This window comes from Gymnoscopelus braueri (assembly GCF_963280865.1).
Source record: "Gymnoscopelus braueri genome assembly, chromosome: 5".
Classification (NCBI taxonomy): domain Eukaryota; kingdom Metazoa; phylum Chordata; class Actinopteri; order Myctophiformes; family Myctophidae; genus Gymnoscopelus; species Gymnoscopelus braueri.
Window position 1 is genome coordinate 27,996,716 of NC_137606.1, and position 21,832 is coordinate 28,018,547.

Below are 21,832 nucleotides of genomic sequence, written 5' to 3' on the forward strand. Positions count from 1 at the left end.
ACTAAAGGCACTAAGGGATGTAAAAGTAGCAAGAGCCAGACTACAGCCCACTAAAGCCCACCAGATGCACCTCCTGGCCAGAAGGCGGCGCTATTGTCACCCTAAACAAGACAAGCCTATGGACTTTCAAAGATACATTTACTGTGGACTTTTGCCAAGTTTGATATATTATCACTTTATTTGGGTCCTTTTATTGTTTACATTGGACATATAATGTTTTATTGTTGATGCCTCAACTGACACCTTTACATTGTTTTAGTTGAAAGAATTGTATTTGAGTTCGTTTTAATTAGTCTGTTATGGTAAAGGCTTTTATTTTGAAACGCCCAAAACAGGAAGGATGTAGACTCTACTGCGTACATTTAGCGCGTCTTTGCAAAGATGTCAGTATGAATGAAAACAACGTCAGAGTAGAGGAGGATGTCCATGTTCCAGCCGAAAGGGTTCATTTGTTTAAGCCAGTGTTTATCAACCCTGGCAAACGGCCCAATTTTGGTCCGCAAGTACTGCTGAGGTGTGCCGCGCCGTTTGAAGAAAGTTTTAACCCAGCCCCTCGAGAACAATAGCGGCGATCGTCCGTCAATCGATACGGCCATCATCCGTTTCACACACAGCCACGCCCGAGTCCATTCAGTGTAGCGACCATCACCCATAGGAATGCAAATATGTTGTCCTACCTGGTACTGTATAGGGGGCACAGGGTACATGCTTTGGCACTCAGTATTATTACTACAAGATGATGAGAGCTCCAGCTATATATATATATATATATATATATATACACACACACACACACACACACCGTATATCTAGGTGTGCCCTGGGATTTTTTGGCTATGCCAGGTGTGCCTTGGCACCAAAAAGGTTGATAAAGACTGGTTTAAGCACCTGGCTAAGGGCACAAGGTATAGTTTATTGTTGCTGCATTGTGTTGTTTGCATCTGTTACTTTGTGTCCATTGTGGATTTATAGTGACCAAGTTAATAGTCACTTTGAATGTAGTTCTGCTATCTATTCTTAGACCCTTTGAGAAGCCTCAGTAACGTGAATAATAATTAAATAAATATGGGTTTAGATTGTAATTCATAATAACAGTGAATTTAGTAAAAGGTACATTTCATGTTTGCTAAAGGGAGATGTATCGAGGTGGAGAGTCAGGAGGGGAGCCAGGGGATGGCCACTGCAGAGGCCACCGGAGAAAATCTTTTTGGAGAGCCATCGCAATTCCTCGAGCTCAGCGGTGAAGATTTTGACATCATCCAGCAGGCGCCGATTCCAATGCTGACTAAGTCAGAAGCCATCTACTTTCCGGAAAATATGCCCGAACATTCCGACCTCGCGGAGAAAGTTGAAGTATATATCCATGAAATCCGCGAAAGCCAGGCAGCAGCCCCGGTCTTAAGTCCAAAATTAAGCTTGAAAGAGAGGCTGAGAGCTAGATTAGGGCCTAGATGGGACGGGACATACAGTCCCGTCCCATCTAGGCGTGCGTGTGGCGGTGGCCTCTGCAGTGGCCATCTCCTGGCTCCCCTCCTGACTCTCCACCTCTAAGGCAGGCCGCCTCTTGGCCTTCCTCCGGCTCCCCTCGCCACTCTTTACCTCTAAGGCATGCCGCATCTTGGCCTTCCCCTCGCGACTCTCCACCTCTAAGGTAGGCCGCCTCTTGGCCTGCTTCCTCCCCTCGCCACTCTTTACCTCTAAGGCATGCCGCTTCTTGGCCTTCCCCTCGCGACTCTCCACCTCTAAGGTAGGCCGCCTCTTGGCCTTCTTCCTCCCCTCGCCACTCTTTACCTCTAAGGCATGCCGCTTCTTGGCCTTCCCCTCGCGACTCTCCACCTCTAAGGTAGGCCGCCTCTTGGCCTTCTTCCTCCCCTCGCCACTCTTTACCTCTAAGGCATGCCGCTTCTTGGCCTTCCCCTCGCGACTCTCCACCTCTAAGGCAGGCCGCCTCTTGGCCTTCCCCTCGCGACTCTCCACCTCTAAGGCAGGCCGCTTCTTGGCCTTCCCCTCGCGACTCTCCACCTCTAGAGAACGCCGCATGGCAAAATATTTGGCCTTCCACTTGTCTTTTGCCTGCTGTAGCTTCTCCAAAGTGTCCTCCAGTTCATGGCGGGCCTCCCTGGATCTCTGCCGCCTGCGCCGGCAGGCGGCAGAGACACATGGACCATTTGGGGAGGGGTTCGGTCCTCTGGGGGAGATGGGAGGTCCCCCAGAGGGACCAGGAACCGGGGCTACCTGGGCCACCGCCGGGGTTCCTTCGTATAAATCGAAGGTGGAGACCACTGCAACAGCTGGGGCAGAGGCTCGCAGCTCTCCAAGCAACCTCTTTACCTCCTGCCAGGTGGCGAGGTGCAAGATGAGCCTGAGAGTGCGGGCCCGCTCTGCAGGGTCCTCCTCCCCCTTCACATGAATGTCAAGGTGCCTTTCCAGTTTTTGTGTTGTTTTTTTTGGCAGGTGGGGCAAGGAACCAAGTTAATTTTGGTCCTCCCCCTGGCCAACTTGAGGAAAATAAGTATCTCCTCTCGATTTTGCAGATGGTGAGTGTTTTCCAAATGCATCTTCATGTCGGACCTCACTAGTCCGCACCCGGGGAAAGGGCAGAGGGCTGGAGCTGTCTTCTTTCGTGTTGCCTGCTTGGCCTTCCCATGTTGGAGATTGTCCATCATGATGGATAGATTTTTGTAGCTTTGGTACAAAATTGGTTCCAAATAATGTCTCTTTATCTCTCTCTCTCTCTCCTCTCTTGAATTAAACACTGCCAAAGTCACTGCAGGTATGATTGGTTTAGATTGTAATTCATAATAACAGGTGCATTTAGTAAAAGGTACATTTCATGTTTGCTAAAGGGAGATGTATTTTACAAATAATGACTTACATTTCATTGTTGTGGTTTAATAAGTTAAAAGCTATTTTTTTTGTGATTAAGATAATTGCAGTATTTACTCATTTCATATGTTTTGCACTCTAAAGAGAGATTGTCATTTTGGTTTAAATTCAATTCATGCTGAGTAATTGTAACACAGGCTATATAGTCAAATGTTTATTGATTCTTCTGTGTAACTTTGCATTTCTTATAGAGCATTCAGCTTTATTTCAGTATGGTTTATGATGTGTTTGTCAGACATATTTGTAATGATTGTACTGTTACTGTGCTTTCCCACCTTACAGTTCCTACGGTGGTTCCAGGAATAAACTTTCTAAAATCATCAGTTTGAGATCCATCCTTATTAGCCGGGGTTGCTTACACTGCGGTGTCAAAGCCCTGCTGCGGTGTGCTTTCTGACACCGCAGTTATGATTGTGGAATGCTCTATGGATTCATCTATAGTTCTACCTGAATGTTCAAAGTATAATATTTGTCTTAGAAATGCAGAGGAGTGAAAGAAAAAAAGTAAAGTAGGCTTTATGGTATATTTACAGCAGATTTATGGACAACGAATCGAATAATCACTAACTGATTATTAGTTTTTCCATATATATGGATATTCAATTAACATTTTCAAGAAAACAGCCAGGTTCAGGTGAGAGAGTAAGGTCAATATAGCGGCACCGGTGACCGTTGCAGGTGTAGTTTTGTGTATAGAGCTAGGGGTTGCCATGGAAACGTGTACAGTAACCAAAGCATGGCGCCACGTCACATATCCATATAAAAGTTGCCCCCTTGACCTCAGAATTGTAGATGCAAGTGTAACTACCATCTAATACACTTTTGTTGAATTGTTTTGTGAAATTAATCACGGAAGACGTGTGAGGAATGTGCGGAAGACGTGAGGAGGAAGAAAAGGAGAAAATATGAAGTTAATAAAGAATCCACACCAGCCCATCAAGAAGGGCGATGTGGTGCTCCTGCACACTGGCATCCGCAAGAAGTTCAATGGGAAGCAGTGGAGGACGCTGTGCTCCCACGAGTGGTGCTCAAAGGAGTCCCAGGGACAGGGATTCTGCAGCCGTCACCTCTCTGAACAGAGGACAGGGAAAAAGAAGAAGAGGACACTCGTCAGGAGCAGGTCTCTAGATAACAAAGACCACATATCATCATCATCATCAGCTGTGGGCAGAGACGGCCACAATGACCACAGAAGCAGCAGCTCCAGCAGAAAGACCTCCACCTTCGTAGCTCTGCCTGAGATGTACATCTTCAGTAACCATAGCAACCGTGTCTCCGTCACGCCCCCACCCCACTCCATCCCGCACTTCCGCTGACTGGTGGGGTCACAAGCCAAGGGTCCACAGGAAATGACATCAGCAGTTCAGAGAACGGTGATCAGACAATAATGCAGATGGCACTTCAGCTCCGTCCTCTCCCAACCATCCAGCTCTATCCTCTGCCAACCATGTCCTCTTCACCACCACCAACCACCTTCTCCAGAGCAGAACGTTCCGTCTCGAATGGCGGTGGAGTAGGCAGCTCCTTGGGAGCAGGCAGCTCCTTAGGAGCCAGAGGAGGCTTGGGTCCAGGCACGTTGTCTTCCTCCCGGCGTTTGCGCACGCCACTGATGGCCGCAAAGCCGAAGTATAAGAAGGGCGACGTGGTGATCGGCGTGCTGCAATGCTGCAGCACGCCGATGGCAGGCCCTGCAAGTACACCTTGGAGCTGGGCCTTAGAATCAAACAACGGCTATGGCAAGCACTGTCTGGCCCCGCCTATAGCTTCACTCTGCTTGCTAATGGACAGCAACAGATTTCAGAGTCCTTCTCTGGAGCCCTTCGTGCACCAAGGATCGAAGTGGACATCAGCTTGGAGCCGCCTCCACCCAAGTTACGCGCGGGAAGAGATGGAGGGGGAGAGAGCGGAGGCATTATTGTCATCCCAGAGAGACAGTAATGGAAGTTCCACAGGGTCCACCACCAACCCTTCATGCACAGAAATGTGCTGGCTCCGGACAGGGTGTGGGTTGGGAGGAGCAACAGCAGGACGAGTGCGGTGGCTGCCATCCATCTTGAACCCTCAGCTGAGGCCGAGGAAGAGAGGCAGCACCTGCTGTCATGGATCTGGCATACGGTGCGGAACAGCCAGGCAATATAATATGACCCATTGCACAGAGATGTGCAATCCATCATGTCCAACCAACGGATTTGTATACTTGGAATGTTCAATGCATGGTACAGAAGTGCTGAGAAAATAAATCAAAGCCTGGCCTGAAAGGCAGAAGTATGAACGAGTACCAGAGGCTCACAACAAGCCCCGTGCTCCTCAATGAACCATGGGACTACCACACACACGCGCACACGCACAATGTAAATACTACCTTTAAATCAAATGGTGCCATTTTAAATCGCATTCAGACTGTGCAATAAACCCAAGGATTGTTTAGAGTGTATTGTACATAATTAATAACTTGTTACTTTGTCAGTTTTTAGAGTTGTATATATTATATTTTTAAAACATATCATATATATACATATCAAAACATCATATATGGTGGACATAATATATTATCCAGACTCATAATAAATACCTTGAAAGACTATGTATGTGTCATCTGATCAATATTTTGCCATGCAGATCATCATATTATAACACAATCATTATCTAATCACCTGTACAGCTGATAAATTAAGATAACCAAACATTGACAAATGGCAATGCCATTCTGGACCTGGGAGCAGAATACTGTGGTGTTGTCTGTTGTGTCATCTAGATCAGTGATCCTCAAAGTGGGGCCCGGGGAACCAGGGGGTCTCCCGCAAAATGTGTTAATATATCTACATCTAAATCAGTTTAACCACTTTAAACCCATATACATTGGATATAGCCAAATAGCCAATCTACAAGCTCACAACACGTTGCACGTATTTTCAAAGAATCTAGCAAAAAACATTTGGAATACCTTAAGGGTCCCACTCCCTGGCACAAAATGTTTTCAGATGCAGTTCCGTGGCCAAATACATATTAATCTTGGGGTCCTTGACATGAAAAGGTTTGAGAACCACTGAGAATAGGATGCTTTCACCACTGGTCAGCTTGGAGCCAACGTGTTTCATTCCAAGGAGTGACAACAATCTCCTGATATGTTTATTGCTGTCTTACCAGCAGTATAGTGGACAAGTGACAAAGTACATTTCCTCTGTACTTTACTTTAGTATTATTTGTGTCATTGGATACTTTCACTCCACTACATTTCACACACCAAATATTGTACTTTTGACTCCACTGTCACATTGTGAGGTTTTAGATCTGTTATTTATTATATTTATATTTATTATATGTTATTATTTATATTTTTTGTAATTTGTTATTTTGAACACGACTATTTTTTAAAAGCAAGTACTCACAAATACAAATTTGACTGAGCAACTTTTACTTGTAGTAGAAATAGAGTAATATTGACCAGTATCTATACTTTGACGCCAGTACTGGGGTTGAGTATTGTCTAGTCCACTGGTCCTCACATTTCTGAAGTATGTATTTGTAAGTAAAAGTATTTATGAAGAGTATTCTCTTCCCAGAGCCAGAATGTTTCTGTAATCTTCATGCATCCACTGCACAGGTTATTATCTTATGAGGTTTTACCCTCACCTTGTTATTTATACAGGCCAAAAATATGTGTATACTGTATACATTAATTTTGTTTCTAAAGACTGATCATTCAATCATTTTATACTGTGTCAGAATGTGACATGCATTAACAACAGACATAACAAGAGTCTAATTCTAATTTCCTTATTTCAAAAGAATGGACCCTACTACTGTACTCTGGTGGTAGTTTTACTATATGTATTATATTCAGATGTCCTTGTATGAACCTCCTACTTGGCAGTTAAGTTCAACTAATCTTGAACTTGTACAGAAAGGCAAATTAATGAGTGGACAAAGGACAGATGGGTCCCCTCCTGGGAAGCAGACTAGAATTAAATGATGAGTCTGTTTCCAAGCAAGCATATTTATTGCATTTAAAATAGCCCAAGAACTCCTGGTGCAGGAATGAACAGCATGGATAATACACAAATAGAACACAATATTTCAAGGTTTCAGTTCATCTTTCAAAACATTTCAGGCGGATAATACATTGGAAATCTACATACACTACTAACAAAGGTTTATGGCATCAATGAAAGACCACTTTTTAAGATAATGTAGATGGAGAAGGGGATTTGTCAAATGTAACAAAAATAACATAACAAATTAGTATCTATCACAGAAACACCATGACCATGATACTGACATGATACTGACCATGATACTGACATGATACTGACCATGATACTGACCATGATACAGACATGATACTGACCATGATACTGACATGATACTGACATGATACTGACATGATACTGACCATGATACTGACCATGATACAGACATGATACTGACCATGATACTGACCATGATACTGACATGATACTGACCATGATACTGACATGATACTGACCATGATAATGACCATGATACAGACATGATACTGACCATGATACTGACCATGATACCGACCATGATACTGACCATGATACTGACCATGATACTAACATGATACTGACCATGATACCGACCATGATACTGACCATGATACTGACCATGATACTAACATGATACTGACCATGATACTGACCATGATACTGACATGATACTGACCATGATACTGACCATGATACTGACCATGATACCGACCATGATACCGACCATGATACCGACCATGATACTGGCATGATACTGACCATGATACTGGCCATGATACTGACCATGATAGGCCTGCTAACATGATACTGATACTGACATGATAGCTTACTGACATGATACTGACCATGATACTGTCATTTTTACTGATAGTTTTCAGCTTCAATTTTATAGCATTCCAGTTACAATTGTGTATGCTCTTTTTTACGGGGCCAGAGCTCAGCTCTGGACCTGTTTTAATATTGCCTGTATTCTTCTGTTTCTGCCACTTTTCGCAGTTCTGGCTGAACCGTGCTGTCGCTTTTTACGAAATCTCCTCCTGGGATTTTTGAGTAATCTGCACGAAACGTTTTACACATGAACTTTGGACCTATGCCGACAAACAAGCAGCAAAGATTTTCCATAAGTGAAAAAATGAAGCTTTAATGAGCCAATGAATATTGCAGTTTTATGACAATTATTCATCTGCCCCTAACACATACATGCAGACTCACATTTCTTTGAAACTTTGCGTTAATGTTGAGGGTCATTCCAAATATTACTGAAACCAATCTTACTCCAATTGGTCAAAGGGGGGCGCTATAGCGATTTTTTGAAAGTGCAAACTTTAAACAGTCATGCCTCGTTTGGCCGACAGCCATTAAACCTGCTTACACATGTGCCTTGACTCATGAGGAACACATGTATCACGTTGACCAGTAAGCTCCGCCCTTAGATTGTCCGCAATTTTGAGCAGTTTGAAAAACACTTAAACCCAGGATTTTTCAGCTATTTGCGTGAAACTATCATCTGTGTGATCTCCTTTTTCACAGGTTCTTGTCTGTTGGTCCAATGGCTTCTCCCTTAAACGTGTGCCTCACAACCTGAAGGTTGCCAGTTCAAGCCTCACTTGATGCGGACTTCATTACAGTTGCATTGCACACAACATGATTGTGTCAATTAATACATGTGCAATTGTTAAACATAACCTGAAATACTTATTTGAGAGGGTATGTTTTTGCAATGTATGACATACTTCATTCTGAAAATAGCCGATCTACAATCTCAAAACTTTTCAGTTAGCAACGTGTTTCTGAGCTTGTAGATCGGCTGCTTTCACTGGTTCAGTTTTATCTTCAACAGACAACCTCAGCCTGGTCAAAGCTATAGCACTATAGGTAGTGTTGCAGCCTGTCAATCCAAAGGTTGAGGGTTCGATTCCTGTTAATGGCAATAGGTTGACACGTCCAATCAATCCATTCTGCTTCCATCTTTCTCTCTTCAATCTATTGTTTCCATGTCTCTCTCTTCAATCTATTCCGTTTCCATGTCTCTCTCTCCACCCTTAGATTGTCCGCAATTTTGAGCAGTTTGAAAAACACTTAAACCCAGGATTTTTCAGTTTTTTGCGTGAAATGGTATCATCTGTCTGACCTCGGTTTTCACTGGATCAGGTCTGTTGGTCCAATGGCTTCCCGCTTAAGTGAATGTTTCATAACATCGAGGTTGCCGGTTCAAGCCTTACTTGGTGGAGACTTCATTTAGCAACGTGTTTCTGAGCTTGTAGATCGGCTGCTTTCACTGGTTCAGTTTTATCTTCAACAGACAACCTCAGCCTGGTCAAAGCTATAGCACTATAGGTAGTGTTGCAGCCTGTCAATCCGAAAGTTGAGGGTTTGATTCCTGTTAATGGCAATAGGTTGAGATGTCCAATCAATCCATTCTGCTTCCATCTCTCTCTCTCTTCGATCTATTATGTTTCCATGTCTCTCTCTCTCAATTAATGCATGTGCAACTGTTAAAGGTAACATGAAATGCTTCTTGGAGAGAGTATGTTTTTGCAATGTATGACAAACTTCATTGTGAAAATAGCCGATCTACAATCTCACAACTTTACAGATAGCAACGTTTTGTGAGCTTGCAGATCGGCTACTTTCACTAGTTTTCGTTCCGAGGAGACACAAAAATGCCTTTATTGGTAAATGGTTTGTGAACCAGTGATCTAGAGTAGTTCGGGACACAGAGGCTTGGTTCATAATGGACGGAAATACTTATAAATATCAACGGACACTACCAGTAATTGTGTCAATTAATACATATGCAATTGATAAAGATAACCTGAAATGCTTATTTGAGAGGGTATGAAGTATGTATGACATACTTCATTCTGAAAATAGCCGATCTACAATCTCAAAACCTTTCAGATAGCAACGTTCTTTCTGAGCTTGTAGATCGGCTGCTTTCACTGGTTCACTTTTATCTTCAACAGACAACCTCAGCCTGGACAAAGCTATAGCACTATAGGTAGTGTTGCAGCCTGTCAATTCGAAGGTTGATGGTTCGATTCCTGTTAATGGCAATAGGTTGAGATGTCCAATCAATCCATTCTGCTTCCATCTCTCTCTCTCTTCAATCTATTATGTTTCCGTGTGTCTCTCTCTCTTCAATCTATTCCGTTTCCATGGCTCTCTCGCTCTCTCTCTCTCTCTTCAATCTATTCCGTTTCCATGTCTCTCTCTCTCTCTTTCTCTTCAATCTATTCCGTTTATCTCTCTCTCTCTCTCTCTCTCTCTCTCTCTCTCTCTCTCTCTCTCTCTCTCTCTCTTTCTCTCTCTCTCTCTCTCTCTCTGCCCCTCTCTCTATCTCTCTCTCTCTGCCTCTCTCTCACTGCCTCTCTTACTCTCTCTCTCTCTCTCTCTCTATCTCTCTCTCTCTTTCTCTCTCTCTCTCTCTCTGCCTCTCTCTCTCTCTCTCATCATCATGTAGATCAGCTACTTTCACTGGTTTCTGTTCCGAGGAGACTTACAATTTCGGTAGATGGTTAAGGAACCAGTGATCTAGAGTAGTCAGCAAAACAGAGGCCTGGTCCATCAGGGACGGAAAGACTTATATATATCAACAGACACTAACAGGGTTATCATATCTATAGCTCAATGAGAAGAAAGGCAGCCCATGAGTCCGGAGGTCACTAGTTCGATCCCTGTCCCCGACGATGTGCTGAGGTGATCATGATTTGGCATTCTTGGGTTTACACATAGTGTTTCTTGAGGATAGGCTTAGGCGTTGTTTTACTGAGGTTAGGGTTAGTGATGGTTTAAAATGCTCATTTGTTAATTGCATGGTCTTCTTTCTCTCAAGTTCATTCTTCTATGTTTCTATGGCTTATTGTGCATATTACTTATCATTGCTTCTTTCTTTTTTCTTTCTGCATTCCCTGGCCCCGCTTATTGCTGCTTGCAGCTATATTTTGTTTTTGTTTCATCACTAATTTAACCTTTATAACTGTTTATCCTGTGTCCTAGTGTACACTGTACGAATGATCTCTATGTGAATACAAATATTTAATTTAAACACCAACAATAAATACTTTTGTTTAACTGCAGTTCCAGGTGTGTAGGGATTACATTAGATGAACTTACACCGTGTTGTAGGCTATTCCTCAGAAGATCCTATAATTTTAGAAGGCAACCTGCAATATGACAGAATTTGGTCCTATATTGACTCTCTCCTTTTGCTAATGAGCCTGGCAAGAAGGAATAGACTCTACCACTGGAACTGTCTACTTGTTCCTCAAGAGCTTTGAGCTTTCCTTGAGAAAATGGCTGTGAAAATTCACATTTAAGTTAGGGGTTTGAATTCTAAACTTGTGTCTTAACTATGTGCAGACTTGTCAACTAATAAAGGTATGAAGGCATCGAGGCTTGGTGGGATGTACAGTACTGTCCATTTCAAAAGAAAGAAAGAAAGAAAGAAAGAAAGAAAGAAGATACTTTTAAAAGCAGGATGAGAGACTGTGACCGATGTCTGATGTTCTAGGCTTGGACACAATTATCACACAATGCTAATGACTGAGATTAAAGAGATTAAAGCAAAGCTGATCAAATCTCACCACATGAAAGATGGTGAGTTCATCCCCTCAGAGCTGAGCGACAAATCTATATCCAAACTCAGATGGAGCCAGGCACTTTACAATCAATTAAGCCTCAGACCATTGGTTGTTTATGTCATAGATGAATGCAGTCCCCTTTGGGAAATCAGTGTTAATTAGTCCCCCGCAATGTGGTCAAATATTCATGTGTATACAGTAGGGCGGCTGTGGCTCAGGAGGTAGAGCAGGTCGTCCATTGATCCGTGGGTCGGCGGTTCGAATCCCAACTCCTCCTGTCCACATGTCGAAGTGTCCTTGGGCAAGACACTGAACCCTACATTGCCTCCAATGATTCGGTCGGCGCTAGCTTGCCACCATTGGTGTGTGAATGTGGGAAAAGTGGGGACGCTGGCGTCGACTGTTCGCCGCTCCACCTCCCAATGCCCCCCCCTGTATGAATGAATGAACCATTGTAAAGCGCTTTGAGTAAGTTTGAGTACTTAGAAAAGCGCCATATAAATGCAATTCATTATGGTTTATTATGAGTACAACCAATGGGAGATTCATTGGTGATAGTTAAGGGGTTGGAAATTATTTTTGGCATATTTATCCACTTGGTCAAACGATGAATGTGAGGGGGAAAACATGTCAGTTGCTGGCAATATATATTTAGTCACATTATTTTGAGATGACAGTGTTGTGTCTGTGTGTTTCTGTAGTGAAAAGCTACCTAATAATCCAAATAATTGATATTTTAGATAATGTATATAATTATGTATGTCATAGGTACATGATACTGACCATGATACTGACATGATACATAGGTTCATCGTTTTTTCTTTTGATGTACAGACCTCCTACATGGTGGATACGATTATTTAGACAGCACATTAAATCATGCAGGAAACAAGAGGGGAGGTTGGTTTGTAGACCCATTCAAAGGACATCTGATAAGGCTCAGATAAGCCATACCTTCTCCCCCAGAAACACTGCATTCAGAGACAGGCAAGATTAATGTGTGTGCCTTGCTTGTCAGATGACCATACAGTACAGTATGTTTAGACATAAAGGAAACACAATGTTACTGTTTTAGGTCTATTTTTCTAATTTATTTTTATTTCATCCTACATTCATCTTCCTTAAATGCTTTCATTGTGTTGTCAAGTAGCGAATTGGACATTTGGAAATATTAGTTACACAAAATGACTAATTATTAAGGATCATACTGTACCTGTTGTCTCAAAACAAATACATCCAAAATCAACACCTTTTCACCAGAAGAGGGAGACATCTAACCAGGCATGATACAGACCAACTATTCTTGTTAAGGGTAGGCTGTCACTCAGTTTTTCGAATTTGCTTAAAAATCTATTTTTGCATCATTTAAAATATGAAATGACAGAAAAAAAGAAAATGGCAAATAATATGTTATGCAAGTACAGTCAGAAAAGCCAGCAGGTATATTTGTAGCCTCCACCTAAATAATGTTAAGATTTCACAAAATTATAGAGAACTGAAAATGTGCATGCAGAAAACAAGTGGATGAGACGTTTACTCAACGTCTTCAAGTGGGCAACTATTTTTGTTTATATATTGTTTTAACTATAATCTTTGAATATTAGTGTATTGAGGGCGTGCTACGGGGGTCAACTGAGCGAATATAATCAGTCCTGCCGCAGCCAGCCCAGGTTCATATCATACTATGCTACTATGTTGCCAAATATGTAGAAAAAAAGTCATACCATGGTACACTATGTCGTCCAAAGAATTTAAAATAGCCATGATATTATGTCATCAAAACATGACAAGGGTCATACTTTACCATGTCATCCAAATAAAAAAGGCATAATATATACTCATCCAAAACAGGAAATAAATAACCATCATGCTATATTAACTGCCTTTCCAATCACGACATGTACTACTAGACTCTAGACTTCTATCAGAAGTGAAAAGACTTTCATGCTGTTCTATTTTCCTCTGTAGATTACTTAATCAACCATCGTAATTAACCTCATATGACTCCATGGTCTAAATTTCAATCCAAGGATGCTTTTCTGTGACAGACAATTTATGCCACTATTTCTGTGATCATTACACTGCATTTATCTTCAAAGATCATTCCATATCACAGTGAGTAGATGGGCCAAATAGATGTGTTCATTTCTGGGATGCACCATTGACAGTCAAGACAAGAAGGAATGTTCCCACTGGCAGTGATCCTCTTCACCTGGTCTCTGCCTAATCCCATACCAGGCATATGGGAAGATACTGTATACAACACTTAACTAACTCAAACTCTAGCGGAGACAATTTTATTAAAACAATATATATAAATTTTAAAAAATTGCACAGTAGTTAAGAACTTTTTTAAAGTAAGGTCTGGACCATCATTTATCCCTGTGAAAACAAACTGTGTTCTCATATCTCATATGTCATAGCTTTATCTAAGCAATAATGTATTACTTTCTTCATTTAAACGTTCCTTTTCTTTTTAGTGGGCCTACTAATTTTCAAACGCTAATTTGGAAAAAAAAGGAATTATCATCAAGATTGATTGAAACATGTGAAAGTGTACTTTCACAATGTGTAGGAAAGAGGAAAAAAGAAAAAGACCCATTTGTCATCAGATAGACAGCACAGACTTAATTTTCTTCCAGAGTGCCTTGCTGAGAGACGATTCCTTTGGATTCCAAATGCGTGGGATTGACATGAGACTTTTCAACAATCTGCAATTATGACCTTTGCTCAGAAGAACCTACAACTTGTCAGCTAATAAGTTCCTTGCTGAAATGGATGCTCTTTTGGCACAGCTGAAGGCGTTACCTAGCAACCTGCTGTCGTATCAATAGCCAGGTTGAAGGTATCTCTGGAGATGCACCCCCCACACCCCTGCCCCCCCCTTACAAAGACCTGGTTCAGTCTGCCTCCATAGGCCCCCATGCACCCCTTGGACAAACAACAGCCTCATTCTCTGCACCACTGCTGACCTCATTGTCTCTTTGTGAGGGGAAATTCAGAGTTGCATTCTGTTAAATGGCAAACGGTCCATCAGCTGTGAGCGGACCAGACCTACCTCTGACACAGGCCTACAGATGAACACTAAAGAGACACATTTTATTTTGGGCTGTACGCGAGGAAATCATGGTAAGACTTCAGACCACGTTCTGAACATCTTCATCTATTGCTATTGCTTTCATAAAGTATTAAGTCATGCCGTACAGATCACAATACTTGTTCCACTTTTACCTGTCATGGCACCCTCTGCATCTCGGCTAACAGATGTTGTTTACACATGAGGTTCAGAGCTGCATAGACTAGAGCATGTTTGTTTTAGCAGAATGCACCTATGCTGCTGCATCCATTTTTAAACATTTTGTTCCTATGATGTACATTTTATGTATAGTTGGTTTAAATGAGTAATCACCATTGCTGTGTAACAAACCGCTGTAATTATACTGTAAAATTAGCAGCTATAGGAAGCCCTAGATGGCATTTAGAGACTTTGTAACTGTAAAATGGCACACACATAGATAACTATTATAATGACTGTACATTGCAATTACTAATGGTAACAACTGCAAAGAGATGCAAATACTTTCTGCAAAGTATAGCACAATTAGAAATTGTCATTATGGAAATAAAATGCAACATGCAGGTTATTTAGGATTACACTTTATACATCACACAGCAGGAGATGTAACGTATCTTTATAAATTACACACACATTTTGGCTCCTTAAATCTGTACTGTTATGTTGTGACATAGCCTATCTATCTCACTTGAAAGTACTCCAAATTCAATCTAATTGTACCTGACGTGTTTGCTGTAGTTGAGGAAAAGGTGGTGAAAAAAGACCTGTTGCAAGTGGGCAAACCTGACGGAACTTAACTATGAACGTAACTCATTTGAAAAGATGCCAAAGCGAGATATGATATGCCCACTACACTCATTGCAGAGTCCTGATGGAGACACATTATCAGTGATCGAGAACCCTGTAGCTGTCAGTCACCAGTTTCGCACAGAGAAGACTACAGGAGGGGAAGGCAGGGGAGTCCATGGCTGTCATACTTGGCTAAAAGGGATTCATTCTACAAAACATGGTACTGTAAGCCCCAGCTTTGAAAACCATATGGATATTAAAGTGTACACAATCACAGGAATTGTAAGGCATTAGCTAGCTAATCTACTATCTATCAGTTGCTTGCTAATACAACTGTTTTTCCAAGGCTAAATGAAGTGTGACAGTCCTCTCTTGCACACAAACCGATTTGCTCAAGTATTGAATTGCACTGATCTTTGCCACTTTGTTCGCCCTTGATTTTAATCAATGTGTTAATACTGTAGCCTATGTTAGATAATGTGTGTCTGTTATATGTCAATGTATGTATCGGCTGACATTTACCATCCTACCCAACTCATATCTGGGATCAGATAGTGTTAATTTATTTCTGTGCTATCAGCTCATAGGCTGGTGAGAGTCCTGGCAGCAGTGTGTGCAGTTGGTCTCCTGGGAGGTTTAGCTGTGGGGGTCTGGTTTCTAGGTAAGGTATTCTGCTAAAGGACAAATCACCAATTGGGAATCAGAGGTGGAAAGAAAGAAGTTGATTTCTCTACTTTAATGTACTTGAGTAATTTAATTTGTTAGTGTGTGTGTTCCATTATTCATATGTATTATTATGGATTCAAGTACAGAATTTGTCCGTAGTCCTATTTTCTCAGATAGTGAATTAATGCGATGTATCCTTCTGTCTGTCTGGGTGGCTGACAAACTTTCGGATCCATTCCAACATTTAGTTAAACTTCTGCTGCGACCGTACCCTTCCCAGAGCCCAGCAGGGCTAGGGGACACCAAGGAGACAGCCTTCTGCAATGTAACTGAGGACATCTCTGTCACTGATCCCAGGAAAGGTCTGTGTTACCTCATCTTTTTAGTGTTGAGCTGTGGCGTGTGTTTTATTGTTATATACATGACCAAACATGGCTAAATTATTTAATTATTTTTATTACTATTTATCCTGCTTGCGATGCATCACGTGAGCTTGTAGCTTGTAGTTCTCCCCAGAATAGAGATGATAGGGTTCAAGTTGTTAAATGGAACAATGCAAATTGTATTATTCATGAAATAACCCTTTGGTCACTTTGGACATAATATCTTTGGACTGACATCAAAACATTGCACATAATGATCTGCTTGTATTGACTACATTAGTATAATCAGTGTTTTTCTCTACGTTACACTTCCCACTTAAACAAGAGGCTAGTTCATTAGTGGTGAATGGACTTGTCTCTGGAGGGATTTACAATCAATCAGGTTCAGTGTTTTACAGAATCAGTTCAGAGAACTCCCTCTTGGAGATCCAGCTGGAGAAAGTGCCCACCTGGCTGCCTGTGTGCTATGAAAGATGGAACTCTTCCCTGGGAACATTAGTGTGCCGCCAGCTGGGCTATCTGAGGTTGGTCTATTCTGCTGACAGAATCACACACCACTTCCCCATAGACTTCAACACTTCAAAACTGACATGGAGCTGGCACCCATTCGCTAACTTACACATCCATCTGAAGCCTAATTTAGAAAAGTTCAAAACTTGGCTTGTTTAAGGAATGTTGATGTTGTGTTTATAAGACTCTCTTCACGCCTCACAAGCCTAATATTGATTCACACCTCTTTTTGTTATAGCCTTAGAAGAAAATGTCTTTTCATTTTCAGACTGACCAAGCACAAAGGAGTGAATCTAACTGATATTGGGCCAAACTATACCGATGGTTTTATACAAATTACCTCAGAACACAAGAGCAATCTCGAAAATATATGGCAATTCAGGTAAGGCAATTTGTCCTGGGGGCATGAAACCCATTATGATGACAACCCATTATTCATCCGTTGTTAGCTACGGTAACTTATTTATTTTCATTTAGGGGGAGCTGCATCACAGGGAAGGTTATAGCTTTGAAATGTTTTGGTAAGTAAACCTTACACAGCGTTTTGTTTGGGATTATAGTGAGCTAGGATGAAGTTAAGCTTCAGTCCCCTGTGTAATTTTCAGGAAGATGCATCATATTAGTGGCAGTTATATAGTAAATGATCCTGTAAGCTGTGCAGCGATTAGACTTAATTAATTCCCAATGTCTTTTATGTTAGAGTGTGGGACACGAGCAAAGTTGCCCAGAATAATCGGAGGTGTAGAGGCCACACTGGGAAGGTGGCCCTGGCAAGTTAGCCTCTACTACAGCAACCGCCACACCTGTGGGGGCTCCATCATCACCAGCCAATGGGTGATCACAGCAGCCCATTGTGTGCACAAGTAAGACCCTGCCTACCTCAACAGGATTAAAGATCAAAGGTTACACACCATGAGAGAGAGAGAGAGAGAGAGAGAGAGAGAGAGAGAGAGAGAGAGAGAGAGAGAGAGAGAGAGAGAGAGTAACCACTTATGCCATTACCAACTAGATGTCATAACAAAGCAGGATTATTGTCATTGATACTTACCCCCCCTTTTTCCTTGCTTCTCAAATGTCAGCTACAGATTACCTCAGGTATCCAGTTGGGTGGTCTATGCCGGTATTGTGACACGCAGCTCTGCCAAAATGTCTCAGTACACTGGCTACGCAGTGGAGAAGATCATCTACAACAAGAACTACAACCACCGGAGCCATGATAGTGACATAGCCCTAATGAAGTTGCGGACCCCACTGAATTTCTCAGGTCATTGCAAGGGCTTCATAATTGCAGTTATAATGACATGCCATTGCAGAGCTCCCATGCTGATAAATGCACTCAGCAGATTAGACTAGTGATCATTTCCCAATCATGATCTAGTGGTTCTCAACCTTTTCACGCCGTGACCCCCCAAAATAATAATATTTGAACTGGGGACCCCCCACCCTGACAAGCGCTTGGAATTGTAGGAGTTGAGGCATTACATTTAGTTTGACACTATACAGATCCACAGATAAATCGGCTATTTTCACAATTTTTGCCTCTTTCTTATATTATTTGACAATTTGGCCATTGTTTGACCAGTTTTTATAGTACAGTTTGTTGATGCAGTTTGTTGATGCAGTAATGGTCTTTTTTCTAACATTTATTAAGTATTAAAAAGGTCTTAAAAGTCCTTAAATTGTCACTTAACTGCCATCTGGGGACCCCCCCCAAAAAAAAAGAAATCATGTGGGGACTCCCCTGGGGGTCCCGACCCACAGGTTGAGAAATTGTGATCTAGAATTCCAGAAACAAACTACAAAGTTGCAACCTTTGGTTTCTGATCATTAGACTCATGTTTTCCTCTCTCTAGATACCATTAGACCTGTGTGTCTTCCTCAATATGACTATGATCTTCCAGGAGGAACACAATGTTGGATCTCTGGATGGGGCTACACACAGCCTGATGATGGTAGGTCAACCCTGTACTGTTGTAGAGAAAAAAGGTTTACGCCCAAACACACCACCATCCACACATCCAACACAGCATGGTGTAAGCCTCTCATGAACTGAATTTCCCCATGGAGATTAATATCTGTCTCCATAATTAATTATATGCTGTGTTGTTTTCAGTCCACATCCCTGACACTCTCAAAGAAGCACCTGTTCCGCTAATAAGCACAAAGAAGTGCAACAGCTCCTGCATGTACAACGGTGAGATCACCCCGCGGATGCTTTGTGCCGGGTACACCGAGGGAAAAGTAGACGCATGCCAGGTTAGTTCAGGTGAATTACACATTCATGTGTGTGTGTGTGTGTGTGTGTGTGTGTGTGTTTGTGTGTCTGTGTCTGTGTCTGTGTGTGTGTGTGTGTGTGTGTGCGTGTGTGTGTGTGTGTGTGTGTGTGTGTGTGTGTGTGTGTGTGTGTGTGTGTGTGTGTGTGTGTGTGTGTGTGTGTGTGTGTCCAGAGCTAATCTTGCAAACTGCTGAACCAAATCTCTTGAGCAGACTGCCAGCAGGCCAACGAAGTACCTTCACACATTGCTTTATAATCTAAGTTAATATGGTGCATTTATAATGTGCTGTGCATTACATCCACCCACACATTCAGAGCAGAGGAAACCATGCAAGGCACCAACCTGCTCATCAGGACCAGTTAGGGGTTCAGTGTCTTTCTCAAGGACACTTTGACAGTAACACAGGGGGGAGCCAGCCAGGGATCAAACCAAGAACCTTCCATTTCCCAAGCAGCCGCTCTACCTCCCGAGCCACTGCTGATATGAAACTTTTCCATACGTCATGTCATACATCATATATCATACATCATACATCATAGATGACTGAAGTCACAGACTGGAAGTCTGAGATCCACATGGGAGCCATGCCGTTCCCATGTGGATCTCGAGATCTCGGATCTCGAGATCCACATGGGAACGTTTCTTTGTGAAACGTAGGTCTTTGCATGTTTAACATTTACCAGCAATGTAGAAATCCATCCGTAAAAGAGAGTACTCCCACTCCAGGGGGACAGCGGGGGGCCCCTGGTGTGCCAGGATGACAACGTATGGAGGTTGCTGGGTGTCGTCAGTTGGGGGACAGGATGCGCTGAGCCCAATCATCCTGGAGTTTACACCAAAGTGGCTGAATTCCTGGGCTGGATCTATGATATGATAGAGGTAAGTGTAACCGGTGTGTCTCTGAGTCCTTGATCTGCGTTGTTTGCAGATTACAGGAATAAACATGGTCACATGAGTGGGTCTTGATATAACTCAATCTCATAGTGAAACATGAAGACTTTAAGTGCAAGTGAGGTATCCTCATCATCAATGCCTGTCCCCCTCTTTTTTTCTTTTTTTCTACAGAATCAAAATGCATTTACACCACTGTATTAGCCTAAATAATCACATTTATATAGGCAAGGATAGTGATTAACATACAATATAATATAGGCTTAAATGAGTATCAGTATGCTTTCGGAGCTTATAGTACAGTATACAACTATTACAATTACATTTAGTCCAAACTATGATTTAACAAACTGATCCGAATTCAACATGCACCAAATACAACTGTTCCTACCTGACTGTGAAACAGCACGAATCTAGTGAGTGTAAGAGGCAAGAGCATTTTGCAGCATCAGTTCCAATGAACCTCCCTCAAACAAGCATGCATAGCCTCAACACACTTACAAGTGTACAAGGTTCTCCCTAAATGATCATAGCATGTTTAGGAACATGATAAGTAAAATATACTGATAATAACATATTTTCATGAAGTTAGTGTAGTGATAGCAACAAAATTGAGTCAAATTAGCTACTTGTATTGAAAACAGTGGTGGAAAAAGTACTACATTTTTTTTTACTTAAGTAAAAGTATCAATACTGCTGTTAAAGTAAAAATCCGGAATTCAAAATTTACTTGAGTAAAAAGTACAATATTTGCCTCTGAGATAGAGTAGAAGTAAAAATACCGAAAATTTGAAATACTCCAGTAAAGTAAAAAATACCTCAAAATTGTACAGTACAGTAGTACTTGAGGAAATGCACTTAGTCACTTTACACCACTGTTTAAAAATACTCAAAAATTTTTAATTCCATAATAATGTTTAAAAGGTATGTTATATTGATGACAATAACTCTCTCTCTCTCTCTCTCTCTCTCTCTCTCTCTCTCTCTCTCTCTCTCTCTCTCTCTCTCTCTCTCTCTCTCTCTCTCTCTCTCTTTTTGCAGAATTATTGAGGGTGAAAATGAGTGAAACAGAAAGTGGATGCTGCTGATTCATGGTTGTTGTTTCTTTTTTTAACTATACATGTATGTTGTAATAATGTACCACACGGGCTTGAGCGATTTTTAAAATGTCTACGTTATATTTGTGATGAAAATAAATTATACATATAAAAGAAAACTGTCTGTGTTGAATTTCGTTCAAACCCAGCTCATGATGCCTTCTGGCCGCTAGGTGGCGTATGCGATCCTCCAATTTGGTTTCTATACAGTGTTGCCATGTCGGCTTATTATAAGCGACTTTGGGCTTATTTTTCTGTAAAGTTGCTTGTAAAAATTGGTTAGTTGTGGGTTGCGTTTTTTTGGGGCTTGTTTCTAAAGTGTACTTGCTTATTTATGCTTCCAAATGTTGTAATTATTATTTAAACCAGTGGTTCTCAAATATTTTCATGAAAACGTTTTGTGCCACAGGGGAGCATTTGTGTTGTTAGAATGTTTAAAAAATATATTCCAAATATTCCACATTTTATTGCAAGAGTTTTTGAAAATAGATAGCCGATGCATTATATAGGTTTAAAGTTCTCATGTGGCCTAATAGTCGCTTCTTTTGGGCTTGTTTTCCTAGACCTGCTTGCTTATTTCTCTCGCAAAACCTGGCAACACCGTTTCTATAGCAACAAAGCAACAAGTTGTTGCTTTGTTGCTATAGAAACAGTGTTGCAACTGT

At 41.6% G+C, this 21,832-nt stretch overlaps 1 protein-coding gene across 1 annotated transcript; it reads left to right on the forward strand.

Annotated features, from left to right (window-relative positions):
• Window positions 1–4,857: 4,857 nt before the first annotated feature.
• On the forward strand, window positions 4,858–21,219 carry LOC308085847 (transmembrane protease serine 5-like; the record flags this gene model as incomplete). Its single annotated transcript, XM_080429158.1, has 13 exons — window positions 4,858–5,001; window positions 15,420–15,564; window positions 15,925–16,005; window positions 16,259–16,372; window positions 16,776–16,917; window positions 17,172–17,285; window positions 17,381–17,424; window positions 17,604–17,766; window positions 17,983–18,167; window positions 18,757–18,855; window positions 19,017–19,159; window positions 19,906–20,058; window positions 21,112–21,219. 13 exons carry the CDS (start codon window positions 4,858–4,860, stop codon window positions 21,118–21,120), a joined length of 1,536 nt encoding a protein of 511 aa, XP_080285284.1. The 3' UTR covers window positions 21,121–21,219.
• Between the last annotated feature and the right edge of the window lie 613 nt (window positions 21,220–21,832).